The sequence below is a fragment of the Crocuta crocuta genome, unplaced genomic scaffold (genome assembly GCF_008692635.1).
Source record: "Crocuta crocuta isolate KB4526 unplaced genomic scaffold, BGI_CrCroc_1.0 scaffold408, whole genome shotgun sequence".
Classification (NCBI taxonomy): Eukaryota; Metazoa; Chordata; class Mammalia; order Carnivora; family Hyaenidae; genus Crocuta; species Crocuta crocuta.
The window spans coordinates 1,080,866-1,099,644 of NW_027527444.1; the positions used below are offsets into that span (position 1 = coordinate 1,080,866).

General features: G+C 40.7%; 1 protein-coding gene across 1 annotated transcript in view; it reads right to left on the reverse strand.

Annotated features, from left to right (window-relative positions):
* Nucleotides 1-18,779, reverse strand: part of KMT2C (lysine methyltransferase 2C) — a 272,429-nt gene that overhangs the window by 40,249 nt on the left and 213,401 nt on the right. Inside the window, exons 27-37 of the mRNA XM_077761227.1 lie at nucleotides 16,179-16,359; nucleotides 12,903-13,007; nucleotides 12,526-12,573; nucleotides 11,403-11,540; nucleotides 11,188-11,220; nucleotides 10,962-11,087; nucleotides 6,046-6,178; nucleotides 5,593-5,807; nucleotides 3,994-4,067; nucleotides 2,680-2,862; nucleotides 231-2,111 (exon numbers count right to left, since the gene is read on the reverse strand). Of these exons, the coding sequence (XP_077617353.1) occupies nucleotides 231-2,111; nucleotides 2,680-2,862; nucleotides 3,994-4,067; nucleotides 5,593-5,807; nucleotides 6,046-6,178; nucleotides 10,962-11,087; nucleotides 11,188-11,220; nucleotides 11,403-11,540; nucleotides 12,526-12,573; nucleotides 12,903-13,007; nucleotides 16,179-16,359 (3,117 nt within the window). The remainder of the gene's footprint in view (nucleotides 1-230; nucleotides 2,112-2,679; nucleotides 2,863-3,993; nucleotides 4,068-5,592; nucleotides 5,808-6,045; nucleotides 6,179-10,961; nucleotides 11,088-11,187; nucleotides 11,221-11,402; nucleotides 11,541-12,525; nucleotides 12,574-12,902; nucleotides 13,008-16,178; nucleotides 16,360-18,779) is intronic.

An 18,779-nucleotide genomic window follows, 5' to 3' on the forward strand; every position in this document is an offset into this window, starting at 1 on the left:
CAGGCATGTCAAAAATTCAGATTTTTGAACAAATCTATGATGATCGAAAATCAGATGCAGAATAAATCAAATTCAATTGTATTGTCATTTTACCAATTTCATTTTTCTTCTTTGCAGTATGACAAATACCACAGCATAAGAAGATAAACTTTAACATCTCTGTAGAAATTACTCTTGTGTTCTTTCCGAAATAATACATTTAAAACATCTGTTAAGATATGGGTTTTTACCTGTCTTAACTTCTCCGTATCTGCCTGCGACATATTTACGGTATTCTGTGTATCAGTGACCCCTGAAGTTGGTACAGGTCCAGGAAGGTGGGAGACGCTGGGAAACTGTTGGCTCTGAGAACTCATTGGAGAATTTGAGGGCGCACTGAAGCTCCCCTCTGATCCAGGCCTTGACTGATCAACACTATCATGAGCAACTTGACTTGTTCCAAAAGAGTCCGGCTGAGATCTTGGAGTCATTGGAGGCTGATCGTAGGCATCCCGAGTAGCAGACGGGGAAACTCGGCTAAAAGTTTCTGAGAGACTAGGTCCAGGTGGCCTAGGAGTTTGGGAACATGGATCAGGTGGCCTTATCAATGGAACAGATAAAGCTGCTCCTCGATTTTGTGCTGCTTGCAGGAAAGGATCCTGATTTGGCATGAGGACTGGTCTTGTCATTGAGGACCTAGTAAAACCCTCTGAAACCCTCGGCCTTGGCGCTGCTGGTGGCTGAGAGTAAGGTCTTGGTGTTCCAGGAGGGTGAGCGTATGGGTCCGAATGCCTCTGATTAGGGGCAGGTGGAACGAACAAGTCTGCTTGTGTAGACGGCCTTGGGGTTGGCGGCTGCTGACTATAAGGGTCAATCGTGGCGGGCCGGGGAGTTCCAGGAGGTTGGGAGTAGGGGTCTGGATTGGAGCGAGATGTTCCTGAGGGCTGGGGGTAAGAATCTACAACAGGTCGTGGGGTTCCGGGGGGCTGGGAATATGGGTCCTGAGATGTTGGCCTTGATACGGTTCCAGGCTGGGGGAAAGCCCTTGAAGGATGGGCAAAAGAGTCATTCATTGCTGGATGTGGGGTTAGGGGAGGCTGGCTGTACGGATCACCTGACGGGCTGTGAGAAAAGTTATCTACAGGTCTCGGTGTCAAAGCAGGCCTTTCATAAGGGTCCACAGACAATCGCCTGGGTGCCTGTGACACAGACCCATAAGGATCCTGGGAAGACGGAGGGGGCTGCATCGGAGTCTTAAAAGGTCCAGGACCAGTGTCAAGAGGTGCGGGCGTCAACAAGGGTCGCGCATATGGGTCAGGTATCCGCTGTCTTTGAAACACATCTGCCCTGGGAGATGGTTTACTAAAGTGATCATTGGTGCCAGCTGCTAGAAGGCCTTTTGCAGTCTGTTCAGAAACTAGAGGGGAGCGGGGGAGGCCCAAGGGTTTAGGGAACGGATCGGTGATCATGGGTCTAGGTGTGTCTGGTGGCTTTGCATAGGGGTCGCTACTTGCGGTGGAGGAGCATAAGTCTCTGACGGGGGACGGCCTGCCTGCCGTGGCCTCAGCCATCTGAGCCGGCCTCGGGGCTGAAGGCAGAGGAGCACAGTTTTCCACCAAGGCGGCAGAGTTTCTTCTGGGAAAGCCGTGGCCCCCAGGAGGTGGTCTTGGAGTACCAACCATTTTCGCGTAAGGATCCACTGGAGATGGTGGTCGGGAGTGAGAGGGCCCAGGCGAGAAGACCTGTGGCGAAGGCGGCTGACAGGTCTGAGGCTGAGACAGACTCTCCTGGGCGGGAACTCGGGCTGGGGCTGCAGCAGGTGGAGGGGCTTGCGGTTTCACAAACACGTCATCTGAAGACGAAGACGTCGGGGTGCTGGGGAGCTGCTTTGTAAACAGGTCTTTATGGAATGACTGTGCAGGAGACACGTTTCCGTTGCCGGGCTGGGGCGTCAGGGGGCTCTGGATGCCACTACTCGGCGTGTCTGAGCCAGACGGGGCCACGAGGGGCTGAGTGCCGAACTGCTGTTGCTGCTGCTGCTGCTGCTGCTGCTGCTGCTGTTCGTTCTTGACCTGCTCCAGCTTCTGCGTAGCTTCAATTTTAGCCTGCTGCTTACTCTTCTGACGCATTTGCTGCCAAACAGGAAAGAAAAGGCATGGTTAAGGAAGAATGTAACTGCCACGGGAGGAAAAAGGCAACAGAAAATTAGTTTGATGTCATCAGTTACCAGACTAGGCCCCATTAGATTATAAATTCCTAGGAGGAGAGATTACCATCCATCATACAGTACCTGCAATTATGCCTAGGGCAATATGTAGTTTATAACATTCTAATGAACTTCCCAAATCACCTTAAATATAGTTTACCGAGAAAGGTAAGTATTTTCTTAATGTTTATTTTTGAGAGAGAGAGAGAGAGAGAGAAAGGAGAGAAGGAGAGAGAATCCCAAGCAGGCTCCAAGCCATCAGTGCAGAGCCAACACAGGGCTTGAACCCACAAACCAGGAGATCATGACCTGAGCCAAAAATCAAGAGTCGAACACTTAACCAACTGAGCCACCCAGACGCCCCAAAGGCAAATCAACTTTTAATCACATTTTTATAAGAACTATCTTCTGAAATAATGACATAAATTACTCTCCTCTGAAAAAACAAAAATGCAATCTAAAAGCACATTATTTAAAACAAACAAACCACATACCTGTCGAAATTTCCATTCCTGTTCATGTTCTGATTCTCTCTGCTTTAATGGATCTTTAAAAAGGTCCGAATCAATTCGAGAGCCCGGATCGATGCTGTCTTGCTGTTGCTGCCTCTTCAGGGGATCATTTGACATCTGGACTTTATTAATGCGTAAGGCAGCTCTGTTATCTCTGGCTTTTTGCTTTGAGAAAAGGAGAAGAAAGTTATCTCCCAGCAGATATGTTAAGATGTTTCAAGACATAAAACTATGATGAACTTTCTAAGAAAAAGTTGGGTTAAAGAGTTGAAAAGAACTGAAACAGAATCCTTCAGAGCTTCCAAACTCCTGTGTCCAGAGAGCATCTGGACACTACCCCAGCCTCTCCCATTTGTAATGCATGTCGCCTCCACAGAGGACAGGTTGCCATCTCTCTAGCTGAGCCAGGATGGAGAACCCAGATGTAATCTAGTATTTTCAGCCCTTACCTTCACCAACCCTTCAAAAATGGAAAAATTAACATCTCTCTTCATTTAGAGAAAAGGAAAGTATCAGATCAATCCTCCAAATCTAAACTCTGGAATTTGGAGTTTAGCACTGAGGAACACAACTGGGGGACACCAGAACTACACTGTCACCACCTTACTACAGTCAAGCAAAACCACGAAGCATTATCAACACATTAAAAAAAAAATGTTTTTGCTTTACCCAAGCATTATCACTGACAGTATGTACACTCAGGGTCAAGGTGAAAGGTAACTGGATATATTTTTTAAAATAGTTATGTCCAATTAATATGCTTTAAAACGGAAGCAAAGATTTGGATTCAGTCGACAATCTTAATTTGGCTCTTTGGGAGAAAACAATTCACCATCTGAACTGTGACTCTTACAAAATATCCTAACAATCCGTTGCAAAATTCATGTTTCAAAAGCTCCCTAAAGGTGTCTAGATAGGTCTGTTTCAAGACACACAGTCTTTACTGACCCTAACACAAAAAGAGATTATTGTGAAAGAGACTAAGGCACACTAATGCAGCCTCAAGCAGTAGTACTCTTTCGAAGAGATAAAATATTTTTCAAGTGAAATGAATTAAAACATGCTCCTAAAATAACGGATTTTAATTTCAATATCCTGGTTCTACCAACTAGCTTATAAAAACTCCACATCCTATCTTAGGACATACTAGGAAATCAGTATAAAAACAAAACTGTGTATTAGTGCAAATATTAATGTGTGTTTTCTGCAATAGGAGATCTTTGTTAACCTAAGGCAACAAAAGTAAGGTCTGGGTATGGTGCTTGACAACATGCACACGGGAGGTGCGGTACATACCACGTAAGGCGCTCTCTCCTGCGAGCTTGCTTTTCTCCACAGCTTGGCAATCTGCTTCACTCTAGTGGTCCAGTCTGCAACAGAAAAGCATGGTGCACACATTTACGGAGCTGTGGTCAGGATGCAACACATGTGGTGCTGACAGTTCAACTTATGCTGGCTGTGTTTTCGTGAATAATTCTTTGTACAGCATAAAGGTCCGGGCACATAGCAGGCCAAATGAGGACTTGCCGAATGCAGTGTTGCCTTAATTGAGAATCTCACTTGTAGAGTGGAGGGGGGTTTAATGGAAGGGGCTAAGCAGCCAAGATAACGTTAAGCCAAACATAATGAATTCCCTCAAGCATGTAAGATGCTTCAAGAACCAAAGCTAAAAGTTTTGTAAGCCGTCTGTCCTCCAGAGAAGTCTGTCAATCGGACCAAAAGGAAGTCATCGTAATTATAAGTAAGACGGTCACCAGCGTTTGTGAACAAAGACATGGAAATCCAATCATTTCAAGCCATTACTATGAAATTTACAGTGTCAGGACAGTAAACACAATGAGGGATGGGTGAAATCAACTGTGATAAATGAAGAAATGGTATTTTTAAAAAGCTTAAAAAAATGGGATTTCCAATGAAAATGGAAATCAGGTGACATACCAACAGCCTTATTAATATGTTATTTCAGGAGGTTCTAGAATCACATAGTAAAATTATTAAAGGATTAAAGAAAATTACTTCTAAAAATCTTAGCTCTGATCTAAGGATAATTTACACTGACATAAGGTGACTTAACAGAACCAGATATGCTCATCTATAAACAGCAAGTAAAAGTGTGATCAAATAGTACTTGAAGAGTAGTATATTCCTTTAACAGACAGCCCTGCACTAAATAACTGATTATTGCTGTTGTTGTCATTGTTGGATTAGATTGCATTTATTTCTATACATAATGAATAAAGCACCACAGAGACAGGTGTCACCTGCATGAAAACCCACCTCTGGGCAGCCCACGCAGGATTTAAGAGTGCTACATGCTGACAGCAGGGGAAACTACTAGAAGGCAGAGTGTGTACTCCCTTCTCCACCCTCACCTGTCTCATAACATGAACTCAAGATAATACAGCAACATTTGCTTACAAATATTCTCTAAATGACATTCCACTTATCCAAATAGTTCATCCTCTGGTTAATCAGAATTTTCAAAAAATGGTACCATTATACCATCTGATTTTTTCAAAAAGACTGGACAGGTAGGGAGAAGAGGAAGCCCAACAATACTTTTGATTAAATGAGAAGTTTCTGTTCTAGGAATGTTTTCTGTAGAATTACACATGGAACACAACATCGAGTTCCATATTTACGAAGGCTACTAAAAACTGGACAAGTGGTTACTTCGTTAACTGAGATGAACTTCTGGGAAATACGCAAATGTAAGACAGTGTCAGGACTAAGAAAATGCCAAGGGGTTTCTAGATATCTATGGGATCTTCTACACTAGATGAAAATTGGTGTTGAAACACAGACTGTCTACTACAGTAACAAAGGCAAAGAAGAAGCAGGCGTTACACAATCACGCGAGTTGGTGACACAGACAAAGACTACGTTCTGCGTTACCAGGGAATTCCTCCTTCAGGTTGGGGAAATTGATGTTCGTGTAGAGAACTGGTGCTACTGTTGCCATTTCACCCAGGGCCTCCTCCTTCTCCCACTTGAGTGTGCTTCTCTGGGCATTGGACATTGTGTCGTTCTCTCCTTCCACCGTGGGAGCGGATGACGGCCATGAGCTGTTAGGGTCACTTGCCATCGGATTAAATGCTGGATTTTTATCCCTGGCAAATAATAAATAACTTTACTTATAAATATAAAATTACCTTCCAAAGACTACGGTCAAGTACAATTTCATTAAAACCTGTTCCAAAATAGCTAAAATGTTGGATAGTCTTCAGCAAGGATCCCATATATGTAACATATACTTATACAGTGCACAATGACTTAAAACAGACTAATATTTATATAACAAAAATTAGTGTGATTTAAGTTTCCATGGAAAAGGAAGGCTTTGAATACCTGGTATCTGTGTAAGGAGACGGTGCTACAGCCGAGAAAGTTCCCAGTCCACTTCCAGGAGGCAAAGAATTATGTGGGAGGTGAGGACTGGGTCCGATAAGGCCGTTCATGAGTGGCATCCGTGAAAATACATCTTTAAAGAAGAAAACAACATTTCCATTTGCATATTACTCATAAATAATTTTTAAAAGCAGCTTATTTATAAATAACGTTTTTAAAGAAAAATTTTCTAGCACTATTTAAGAGCAGGATTTTTATTTCAATATTAAACTAAAATACTGCATAAAGAAGGACTTTTGGTTATATTTTGCAATATGGTCCCTGCAGTTCTGTTTACTTAATCATGGTATACTGAAAATGGCATGTGGTTTGGAGTCTGATAGCTTAACTTTGCTACCTGTTAAAAGCTTAATTTTGCTACCTGTCAGAAGGGACTCAATTACTATTTCTGTAACGTGAAGGTATTCTGTACCGTCACGGACACAACGTACATGGAGTTCTCAGCGTAGTGCCTGGTATGCAGTGAACTATTCAGTACATATCAGCTCCACAAAAAGAAGGACTCTCCCAGCAAATGCTACTACATTTTATCAAATAGCTTTTCTCTTCTTTCAAAATTTACAAACAAATGGTTCCTTACATTTTACATTACTCTTGTTCCTGTTGCTAAAAAAAACCATCTATGATTCTTAAACTGGTGCTTGTTCTAAAATTACTTGCAACAAGCAGTATTTCGTCTACCATTACCAAATAGATACTTATTGTTAAAAACATGTACATTCTGTTTTGGGCCTAATTTTCATTACTGGCTTGCAGTTTCAGCCCCCAATTCAGCCCCCAAACACATTTTAAACTCTCATCCCACCTTATTCACAAGCTTCAAATACCTGTCTTCTTTCCAAACAGCCAGCAGACAAACCTTAATAAGACCCTGCCTCTCCTCAAGCATGGAACTCCGACCTTGATTATACCCTTCTACTGTTCTGAACGGTTCAGGAATTACCCAACTGTCCCTTCCCGAGCAGTTTTCTGTGCCTTCAAAAACCTCCTCCCAATTCAGAGACAGTCTGAAATGATAAACGCACGGCTGCTGCTCCAACAGCCAGAACACCAGTAGGAGCTCCACGTCCACATCAACAATCACACAAATGCAAACGCAGGGAGAGAGTTGGCTGATAGTCAGCCCAACTGGGGTACCGGCAGAGAACCCCCAACATCACTTTGCCGTACCATTAGAAAACAGAATACCCAAGAAGTGTCTGGCCCCTGTGTTTGACACTGCACGATGTCCCACTGCCTACAGCAGACACTCTGGCTGGAACACTGAAGTGTGCAGAGCTCCCGTCCTCTGTGAGGATACTGAGGCTGATCACCAGCAGGTTTTCAGGATTTCATCTCCAGGACTTCCTAAGAGCTATCCCACATCCAAGTTAGGGCTTATTCTACCAGATGGCAGAGCTGGGCCCACTGGATCAGAACTCCCCAGTGACCAAGTGTCCCAATTTATCTATGTTCACGCCCAGGATAAGATTAACAAACAACATTTCTGCTTTTATTGAAAGTAGAATGTCACCTCTATTTTCAACTTCAGTGAAAAGTAGGTTCCATTAAGGGATATGAGATTTCACTGAAAAATGTGAAACGTCTTTCATGTAATTAGCATAAACAAAAGCTTCTTCACTGGTAAGGAGAATGCAATCCATGCCCATCATCACGATCTTAACCACAACATGGCTGTCTGGAAACCTGTCATAATAAGAGCTTATTAAGCACTTTTGTTACATGCCAAGCCACGTTCAGAAAGCGTTACGTGTATTAACTCTTTGATCCTCCTAACAACCCTAGGAAATGGGTTATTATAGGCAACTCCATTGAAGCGAACACCTAGAAGTTAAATAACTTGTTCAAGGACACAGAAATCCAAGCACTGCTCCTTTCTTATTATTTTAATTAAGAAGCGGTCTCTCTTTCTCTCAAATTTACCATACCAACCAACCTGGTCATAACAGTTTATAAAAGTAATCTCTTTAGAGGCATGAATCATGGTAATAATTGAAAACCTACTTCACTTAACCTTCAGCGAAAGCGATTTCACGTTACTCTATCTCAATCTTCTTGAAAAGTCCCCTCTCCATTTTCTTACCTTCTGTATTACTGTCCACACATTACACTCCGGCACCCTTTCTGACCACTCCCATCGAAGCCACCCCATTGATGATTACCGACAAGCACTCATCCTACCTGATTTATAACTTGTCTCTAACAATCCTCATTTCTAAGATCCTATGCTTCTCACTCAGTCTCCATCACTGTTTTTTTTTTCACTTTCACCTAATCCTTAAAAAGGAAAAAGGAACATATAATTGCACAGGTAATATGAACCAGGTGAGTTAAGCATGTGGCTGACTCATCACGTGTAACTGAAGAGTTCTTCAAGACTCTGCACTCTACAGCAGGACGTTCTCTTAAGAAACCTCATTCTTCCCACACCTTCAACTCGTGCCACTACACATGCAATTCCTAAATTTTCACTGGCAGCCTTGAACAGCTGCGAGTTAGTCCGCCTGTAAATCAGAATAGTATGTATGTCCCATTTCTAACAATGGTCTAAAACTAAACTTGTCATACCTCCACTACTACCCTCTAACACACACACACACACACACACACACACACACAGTCTTCTCTGTTCTGTGCTTCTAGTTTATAGACTAATTACCTGTAGGCAAACCTGGCTCACAGAGTCTAATTCAGTTTGTTTTTCCACTTTTCCTTGTACTTTACATCCATTCAGTACCAGACTCCTACTTATTCTAACATCACCATCACTCATATCACTTTCTTTTCAATTAGCATTGCAAATGTATTTCCCTGGAACCCAAATTTTCACTTAGTTTCAACCACAATAAACGCATTAGTACAACCCTTGTGTCCAATTCATTTCCAATACTGACGTTAGAGCTACCTTGCCAAAACATGTAACCCATCAGGTCATTTCACTGGTGTGAGATCTTGAAGGACTGAACAACTTGGAGAAGAAAAGCCCAGCTGGCACGGCCTGTCTCACAGCCATCTATGCATAATCTAGACCCAAAGTGCATTTTCCGCTTTTGCTCCTTAAATGCTACCCACGTACCTCTTCTCCCCTGCTCTGGGAAATGTTCAAGTTGCCATTACTGAACATCTGTGTGTCACTCTGTATGTTACCTGACCATGCTTTATCCTTAAGTTAGAATTATTATTCTTTGAAACATGACTGAATCCTTAATGACTCCTGAAACTCTACTTGAGTTATGATCTACCATGATATAACTCAGCTGTATATCTGAAAGTCCGTATACTAGGATTATAAGCTCTGGGGCGGGGACAGACCCATTCATCTTTGTATTACACATAAGTACTCAACAAAGGCATCCCCTCAAAACCTATCAAAAATGAGCCAATGCTGCCAAAGCATTTAAATAAGGACAGTAAGATCTTTTATTAAAAAAATGCCATCTTTAACTGATTTGATTTCTAAAATACTGACTTTGCAACTCAAAAAGCATGGAGATTTTTTTTGTATATATGTTGAGAAGAGAAATATTGAATAGTTGCATTTTCAATCATTAAGAAAGCACACGGGGACAATTAAGACAAGAAGCACTTGTGTTGAGTCTGTTTTATCCAAATGTAAATCACATGTTTAGTCTAGCAAAAATCAGGGTAACCTTATGTTTAGAGGCTAAACTAGCAGTAACTACAATATTTTAATTATGTGCATTATGCATGTATGCACAAAATTGGTAGTAAAAATAACATTTGCACATTTCAACACTTGTAACAGTTTATAAAAGTATCATTAAGTTACTCGATTCAGCGTGTCATCATGAAGCAGTGAAAACAGGACACAGAGAAGTGACCCTGTGCTCAAATTGCCATAGAAACACACCAGCAGGACCCTGAACAACCCCCACAGGAGACTTCCACACCCGCCACACCATCTCCTCCCCTAACTCTACACATTTAATTCTAGGCTATCCAATTTCAGCTCTGAAGATGGAGAAATTAAAGCCTTAAGTCTTATGAGGCAACTAGTTACAAGTAGGTAGAAGAAAACGATCAAAGTAGGCAGATTTGCACAAAATTAGAAATTTGGGGGCGCCTGGGCAGCTACAACAGTTAAGCGTCTGACTCTTGACTTTGGCTCAGATCATGATCTCACGGTTCATGAGATCCAGTCCCACCTCGTGCTGACAGCGCAGAGCCTGCTTGGGATTCTCTTTCTCCCCCTCCCCTATTCTCTCCAAATAAACAAACTTAAAAAAATAAATTTGAAGTGGACAGTGGAGAAAGGTCAAGGATTTACTCTGGAAGGATGTGCTGAATACACATTCTGTGGTGGACTCCATAGAGCTGAGGACACATTCGGCCCTAGCCTTCAGAGAACTCACAATCTAAAGGGAAAAGCATAATTACCCAAACAAGTATCTATCTGTGCCACACGCTGCAGTGAAAAGCCTGGGGCTGGGTGTGGAGGTGGTAGTCTGTTGACCACTGAGCAAACAGCAGTGCAACTGGGACCAGTGAGCACAGGGCAGCCAGGTGGGGGGTCATTCTCCAAATGTGTGCGTGGGAAGGGCTGCTGAAAGGGGACCCAAGCTGGGGAAGGGAAGCAGGCAGGTACTTCTCCCCATTGCCCCTAAGGAGAGACAAAGAATTCTGGTCTCAGACTGGACCACAGATTGCCAGAGAACTTCAGGGAGGTAGGAGTGTGACTGAGAGAAATTCAGATTAGTATTTTCCCATCGCCACAGAGGAATGGTTTCTCCTACTGGTTGCTATGCATTGCCCCCAAGGGTCAAGGCTGACGAGCTTTGGCAAGCGCACGCACACTGCAGAACCGTACTCACGGAACTTTTCTAGAGGTGACATACCCTGACTGTGCACGGGCAGCAGCTGTGGCGCAGGCGGCGGGGGCGGCTGTGTGAGCGGGGGCGGCTGAGTGGCGGCAGGACTGAGCACAGCAGTAAACAAGTCTTCGACGTCCTTCCCTCCGAGCTCTGGGAGACAGAATCGTAGTGGTGACAAGATTACAAGGCTATCAGAGCCATAGCATCCGGAATGCCATTTTCATAAACTCAAAATACAGAACACAAATACCTGGAATTTTATATAACTTTCCGAGAATTGCTCCTACGATAAAATAAAGAAACAGAAATATTAACAACTACCATTTCAACGTACTGATACAAAACAGCATTCGACACAGAAATGATCAGAATAGAAGTTAAATGATAAAGTAGCATGCAGAAATCTTTGAAAATCATATTTACTCATGTCTTTTAGAAAGCCTAGATGTAGGGCAAATATTTTACCATCTGTGACCATTTTGTCTAGCTCAGGGCTGAGGATTCCATCTAGCTGCTCTTCACTTAATGGTCGTGAACTGGGATTGACACTTGGCTGAGGCAAAGAAGAGGGGTCATCAGCGACAGGACCGAGATCTATTCCGGCTAGAGGGGCAGAGGGAGTAGATGAAAAGTCAATTCTGAATATTCAAATAAAACGCATAACAGCATTTACCTGCATTAATATACAACAATATGATTAAAATAGAGCAATGAAAAAGTTTGTAATGCTAAACTAATCAGGGTTCTTGTATCAATTTGAATAGTCAATCAGTAAAAATCAGGCACAATGTATTTGTAAACTTAGGTGCCATTTACTTATATTTTAATCAAAGTAAATACATGTCCTGAGGATTAAAAGAACACTCCTGATTCTGAACTTCCAAAAAAATAAGCACATCATCACTACAGGAATCTACAAGAAGATTCAATATACAGTATTCAATATATAAGCAACTGCTTCACTTTGGAAAATGCTGGTTTCAAATGTATAGTTCCAACTATGGTATGTAGTGTAGGACACAGGAGGGATGGGATCATATAATGCTCCAAAATTCTTGATTTGGGTTTAGTAAACATTATCCTTTGGTGAATAATTTCAACTACAGATCATATTTTGGAAATATTCTGTAGTCACAAAACAAGGTATAGATTGCGTTGATAAAATAACATGCTTTATTTGAGACAAATCAGTTTTCAGGCCAAGTCACATTTAAAAGTGGTCTATCATCTACTTTATCATGCTCTCTCCATATTACTGCTATTAAAAACTAAAATTTAGTCTGCTCTTTTTGATCTGATATTAGGAACTAACTCTATACCATTTGGGGAATATTATAAATTACCGATTAACAAAAAGAAAACCATTCATGTAAAGAACAAAAAAGAGGAGCTACTGGTAAAGTCACCCCAGCACAGCACAGCTGCACCATGCGTTAACTGCACGCACAGAGGGCAAAGCAAGTAGGGATTAGTGAGGAACGAGCACTCTAACAACACGCATGCACCTCTACAGGCTGTTTCAGCTGAGATCACTATAAAAAAAGAAGACTACTTCTAGTCAGCCGTCATCCATTCCTCAGTTTCTTACCAAATGGAAAAGGTGAGCTCTCAACCTGGAAAGTGCATAAATCAAGACCTACAAGATCCAAACCAAATAAAATGGATGATCACCATGGGGCCGGGAAGTGAGGGGCAGTGCAAACAAAAGAAGAAACAAGATACAGCAAGACTGTAGGGCAACAAGCCTGAAGGTGGATGCGATTAGAAAGACAACAGAAATTAACTTGCTATTTCCTCTCCTAAAGCAGAAAGGCTGAAGTAGATCAAATAAAATGACGAGTTCGTTGACAAAGCCAAAACAAACATTTTTTTCAGTTTTGGAGAAAAACTAAAACTTGTTCCACACACGCATACACCTCTCATTGGATCATAAAACAGACACTAGACAAATATAGACATATATACCTGAATGATCAACTGATTTTGCAAGGTCATCTGAAATTATTCCAAGAATGTCATCATCTGTGTTTAAGACTTCAGAAATATCAGCTAAGGGGTCACCAGTCGTACCTAAGCATAGCAAGTATATTTTTAAAGTCTCGATATTGTCCTACACATTACATTCTACAACACCCTCACTCGTTCAACCACTCACTAAATATCTAGACTACACAGATGCTAAGTGCTAGAATCATAAAAAGTTAAGATTATTACTTTTAAAATAAGGAAGTTTTCAAAGAAAACGTACACCAATGTTTTGAATAACAAAACATTAAAAATTAAGACGATTTTTTGTTTTGCAACTAATGTATATTAATAAAATAAAATTTAAAATAAAGACCAATAAAATAAAGGCAATAAAAGTGAAACAGAATGCTATAACGAAACAAAAAATGCATTAAGAAAGCAGCACCTCTAAAAGTGACATTAGAAAATAAAACACAGAAGATAAATAAAATATGAAAGTCAAACACATTATTTAGAAATTCCTTGTGAAGTATAAAGTAGGTACCATCTAGTTAGATGCCTACTTCCAACTTTCATCTTAATACTGATTAAGCATTCACTTATTTATCCAAACAATGTCAGCACCCACAGAATTGTGTCGATGGATTATGTTAAAAGGCATCATTCCAGCCACCGGGAATTCAGACTAAGCAAAACAATGTGCATGCCTACTTTGTTTACTTTCACAGAGGAAGTTGGTAAATAAATGATATCAGTATAAATGCTATGAAGAGAACAAGAAGGAAAAAGGATTAAGAATAAGATGTGGAGATGATAAAGTATTAGCTACAGTAGTCAGGGAAGAACTTTTAAAGGACATGACCAAGGATAACTATACATGGACTAAGGGAGGAATATGCACAAAGGTGGAGAGAGCACTCCAGGCAGAGGGACAAGCAGGTGGAAAGGCTGGAGCAGGAGAGGTGTTGCCAAGTGTGGCCAGGGCGGGGACTGTAGTAATGAAGAGAAGGAGAGGCAGGAAATGAAAAAGGCAGCGACATGAGATAATGTATGGTTTATAAGTCATGGTGGAGACTGAGCTGTATAGTCCACATTAGAAAGCAGAATGGGAAGCTGGTGGAAGGCTGATGGCTAGCAGGTCACAGGACGCGGAAAGTGCAGGCTGCAGGGGGGGGGGNATGAGAAGTGTGATGCAGGCACCGGAGCTGCAGGGAGAGCGGAGGTAAGACATGGCTGACTTTGGGCTACATCTCAAAGGCAGAGGCAAGTTTGTGGATGTCATCAGGTGTGCGGTGTGAGATAATAAAGAGTGGAGGAGGACTCCAAAGATCTCTAGACACGTCAGGAAGACAAGTGATTAGCTTTAATAATTACATCAGTCATTTAAGTTAAGGCACATCTGGATGTTTTCATCCACAACAACTGTGTTTTTATTTTAAAAGGGGGGGAAGGGACATAAAATACTGTTAAGATTCTAGATCAAATATCCCTATAAGACAGTCTTGTCCCGCTAAACATACACTTGTCAAATAGAATACATTAGATTATAATCTTTCAAACTGAAAACTCATGTAAATTAAATGTCCAAATATTTGTGAAGTGTTTAGAGAAATAAACTTACTTCAACCGTGTCTTCTCTAGACATTTGAAGGAAAATTCAAATGGATCATTCTTGTAGAGATTGTGCGCACACACGCGCGCGCGTTAAACCAATGGAATTCTACTACATAAATTACAACAAACATTTTTCTAACACCGTATTTTAAAAGTTCACCCTACTTGATGAAAGGTATTTTCTATCCTACCAACACACCATTAGAACTGATGGAACAGACTACGTTGAATGAAATCCAAGAAACCGCTACTAGGAAGTCGCTTATTAGAAAGTCAAGAGTCGTCCAACTGCAGAGAACAGCCATGGAGTCTGGGTTCTGGAGTGGGTGCTACTCCAGTCCCCCATACTGCAGCTTCGTCACCAAACCATTCTCAGCAGCTTCGTGAATTTATCCATGTTTTTTTCCTGCCACAATATGCCTCTGCCCAACATCCTTTCTCTTTCTCATAAAAACTCAAGTGCCAGCAACTTCTATCTAAATGGAATTTCACAGTAAGATACCCTTTGAAGGACCCGCAGGTCTTTCACTGCGTATTACGTTAACAATACACAGACACGGGTAAGAGCAGGTAGGTCCTGAAAACAACAGGATTAAAATGATCGGCCAAGATGAAACAGGTAAAAAGCATGGCCTTCAGATCACTCCTTTAACTCCCCGTTGCTAATCATAAGGAAGACGGGACGTCCCGTATGTGTCCAAGGGGGCTGGTAAGACTGCTTCCAATCATTTCAAGAAGTTAAAATAAAGGCCTGTATGTCAACCAGGGTAATGCCAGGTAAATGGAGCTGTAACTACTTAATATACCCAAAGTCATCTTTCAGTAAAAGGTTGCCTTAAAATTACTTTCCAAATTGAGTTTATAAAATTTGCTGAGTAAAAAATATAATCAATGGCAAAAAGGACGTTTGTCAGAAAACCATTAATTTATAACTAATAGGTACAAAATCTAGAAGTGGGGAAAAATTCTGTGATTACAGCTCCTACATACTGAACCACTTAAACTCCTAGACCCTTGCTGACATTAATAGTACTTTATGTTACTTCTCATACCTTTTTCTGCTTCTAAATAGTCCCCATATTCACTCGACCTAGGGGAACGGTTCTCAGTGCAGGGGACATTTGGCAACATTTCTGATCATCACAAGATCATGGGGACAGAGTTGCTAAGTGTCCCATGGGACATCACAGGGCCACCCTCCAACAAAAACTTCTCCAGCCCAGACTGTCAGGACAAGATATTCTACCGTATTAACACAGTCTGTCAGCCAGTTCCCAGACAACAGCATTCTTTTGTTTCCCTCTTTTGAATTTCTTTGGGCTACGTAATTAACAAAAATCTACCTCACTTAAGTCGAAGACAGTTACATTTATTACTCAATTATGGGAAAATCACGCCTCTGTACACTATCCGCAGCATGCTATAAACTGAGTATTTTTCTTTGCAACTCTTGATTTTGGTGGAGTTACACAGATAAATTTGCCAAATCTTCTAGACCTGCCCACTTAAAATAGTTGCATTTACTAAATGCAAATTATACTTCAGTGAGGCTGATTTTTAAAATGTCTATGAGGCCAAACTAAAGCATTTCAAAGGTTCGATTACAAGGAATATGAACGTCACAGGATAAAGAACACATCTGCAAATGATTCCACATACCGTGAGTTCCAGGTTTTGCTGGAGTTGAGGATGAACTAAGTAGTGGATCTAAGGAAGGATCCAAGAAATTTGTGTTCATGTTTGTTTTATATGAAAGTTGAGCCATATCTTCGGATAGATTATCTAAACTTAGCTTGTTTTGTCTACTTGTATCTAGAAGATCTTTTCCAAAGAAAGCTTCCTAGATAAAGATAAGCACATATGAAAATGATTTAGTTATAAAATTCTAAGTTAACAGGTAATTCTGTTTTTGACAAGAAGGCAGAAATAACACCAAAACTTGGTATTCAAGAATACAGAAACTGAACAGAGAAATATATGAATATAGAAATAACCTGTCAATTCTTTTATATAGATTTCCCCTCTTTATAAACAATTTTTTGTAGGTTTACTAGAGATAAAATTATGCAAATAAAACCACACAAGGGTGTCGAATGTTTCTAGGAGATGCAATATAATAATCCAATAATTCCAAGAGATTGGGCTATAATTTAAAAATTGATAAATTTATAATACTATTGGCACCTTAATTCATAAGAAAAACTAAAGCTTCTTGAATATTATTTAATATTTATAGATTACTTGCAGAAAATAGCACAAGGCTTTGATCTATAGCTTTAATATTTACATACTTCAGGTAGATTTAGTAACCTCATATTGACTCACATAACCACATTAAGGACTTAACATGTTATAAATCTTAAAGAGGGTTTTTACACTCATTTGAAACATACTATGTGCACAAAATTTACTGCTATTAAAGGCTTTTGGCTTCTTATTCACTTACTCATATTAACATTTCTCCATTTCAATATACTTTCACTACCCTTGAGACTAGTGTTTCAAGCTGTGTTCCTTACAACACAAGGACCTCTCCAAAACTTCTCAAGGATCAATAAAGAGGACAAAAGGAAGCCCTTGGAACCCCACCCACACACACTTCACTTCAACCCAACAATTCTGCTTTAGTCTATTTTCTGTAAGGTGGTCTGTGTGGAAAGGGGATCCTTTCTAGAGGCCCATTTTGTAGAAGCTCAACATTTAATACACACTTGCCAAAGATACACAGAAAAGGCTCACTGTAGCATTACTTATAATACTACAGGAGAAAACAGCTTCAATTTGTCAAAAGGCACAGGGCCAAACAAATTACAGACACACAAACTATAAAACACATCAACATTTTAAAAGGACACAGAGCTATGCTATCAAAAAAAGCTCTGAAATACAGTATTAAAAGGAAACAAATTGAGTGATATGTCCAACAAAATATAAAATACAAACCAAGAATACTTTCACTCACAATTTAATAATAAATTATTTAGGAAGTTCTGAAAGAATAAACAACAAACTGTTAACAATGCTAACTTCTGAAAAAGGTATGGGGAAGGAGCTGTATGTGAAATCTGGTCAAGGTGATGATATATTTGAAATTTTCACTTTTTTTTTTAAAAGAACAAGCTGTTTCAGTATAAAAAGAAATTTGAGGGGTGCCTGGGGGGCTTAGTCGGTTAAACGTCCGACTTCAGCTGAGGTTATAGTCTCATGGTTCGTGAGTTTCAGCCCTGCATTGGGCTCTGTGCTGAGAGCTTAGAGCCTGAAGCCTGTTTCAGATTCTGTGTCTCCCTCCATCTCTTCTCTCTCTCTGGCCCTCCCTCACTCAGCCTCTCTCTTAAAAATAAAGATTAAAAAAAAATTTTTTTAATTCTGAAAATAAGCAAAGCTGATCACTGGGTAGAGGATGGTTTGTTTCTTACACGAGTGATACTTTTATCATTAGGAAAAATGTTGAAGAGTAGAGCATCTTAAAATTTAGAAATCATTTATTTCATGCCTTTGGTATAACATCTGAGATCATGATTAGCAAGAATTTTTTTTAATGACTCATGAAGATTTCAGTGCTATTTATCAAAAACTGTAATATTCTTATTATTTTGATGGTTTTTTATTAACTTTATATAAAGAATGGCTCCACATGGTTTCTAACTTGATAATGTGACTCCAAGAACCAACTGGAGATTTTAAATCTACTACGGGCGCTCCTAAGGTCACAGGAACAGCACTAGGAGACCACATAAATATTTCTCTACTCTGTCTTGACACTGTTATGATTAATAAAGAAAAACTGGAAAAGTGGCTACCGAATCCCTGTGGCCTTCATCACCATGTGCTTCCCCAGTCAGTGGGGGAAGCCAGAGCTGCTGCCACAAGATGTCCAAGAAACAGCATCATTACAGTGGCTTCCTCCATATCACTTCCCACCCACCCCCCAAAAAACCCGAAAACCCAGTTAGGTACTGCCGATGCACATCAGAGGAAACAATCCGGCTCACAAGATGAAGATTACAGCAGTTAATCAGGCAACCAGACCCACTGCTTGTAAAGGCTCTTTCCCACTGTATGAAGTTTTCCTATGTTTTCCACCGTATGGTCAGTTTCCTATTTTCATACACCAGGTAAAGAAGGCTTCCTAGATACAGATTACACTTTACAGAAGAATTGGTAAGAGGAGGGAGGGGTGGAGAAACATGCTATCTACTCGATGTTCTCAACAAAGGATTATTAAAAGGGAGTGGGAAGGGACTGGGAGACAGCAAAAAG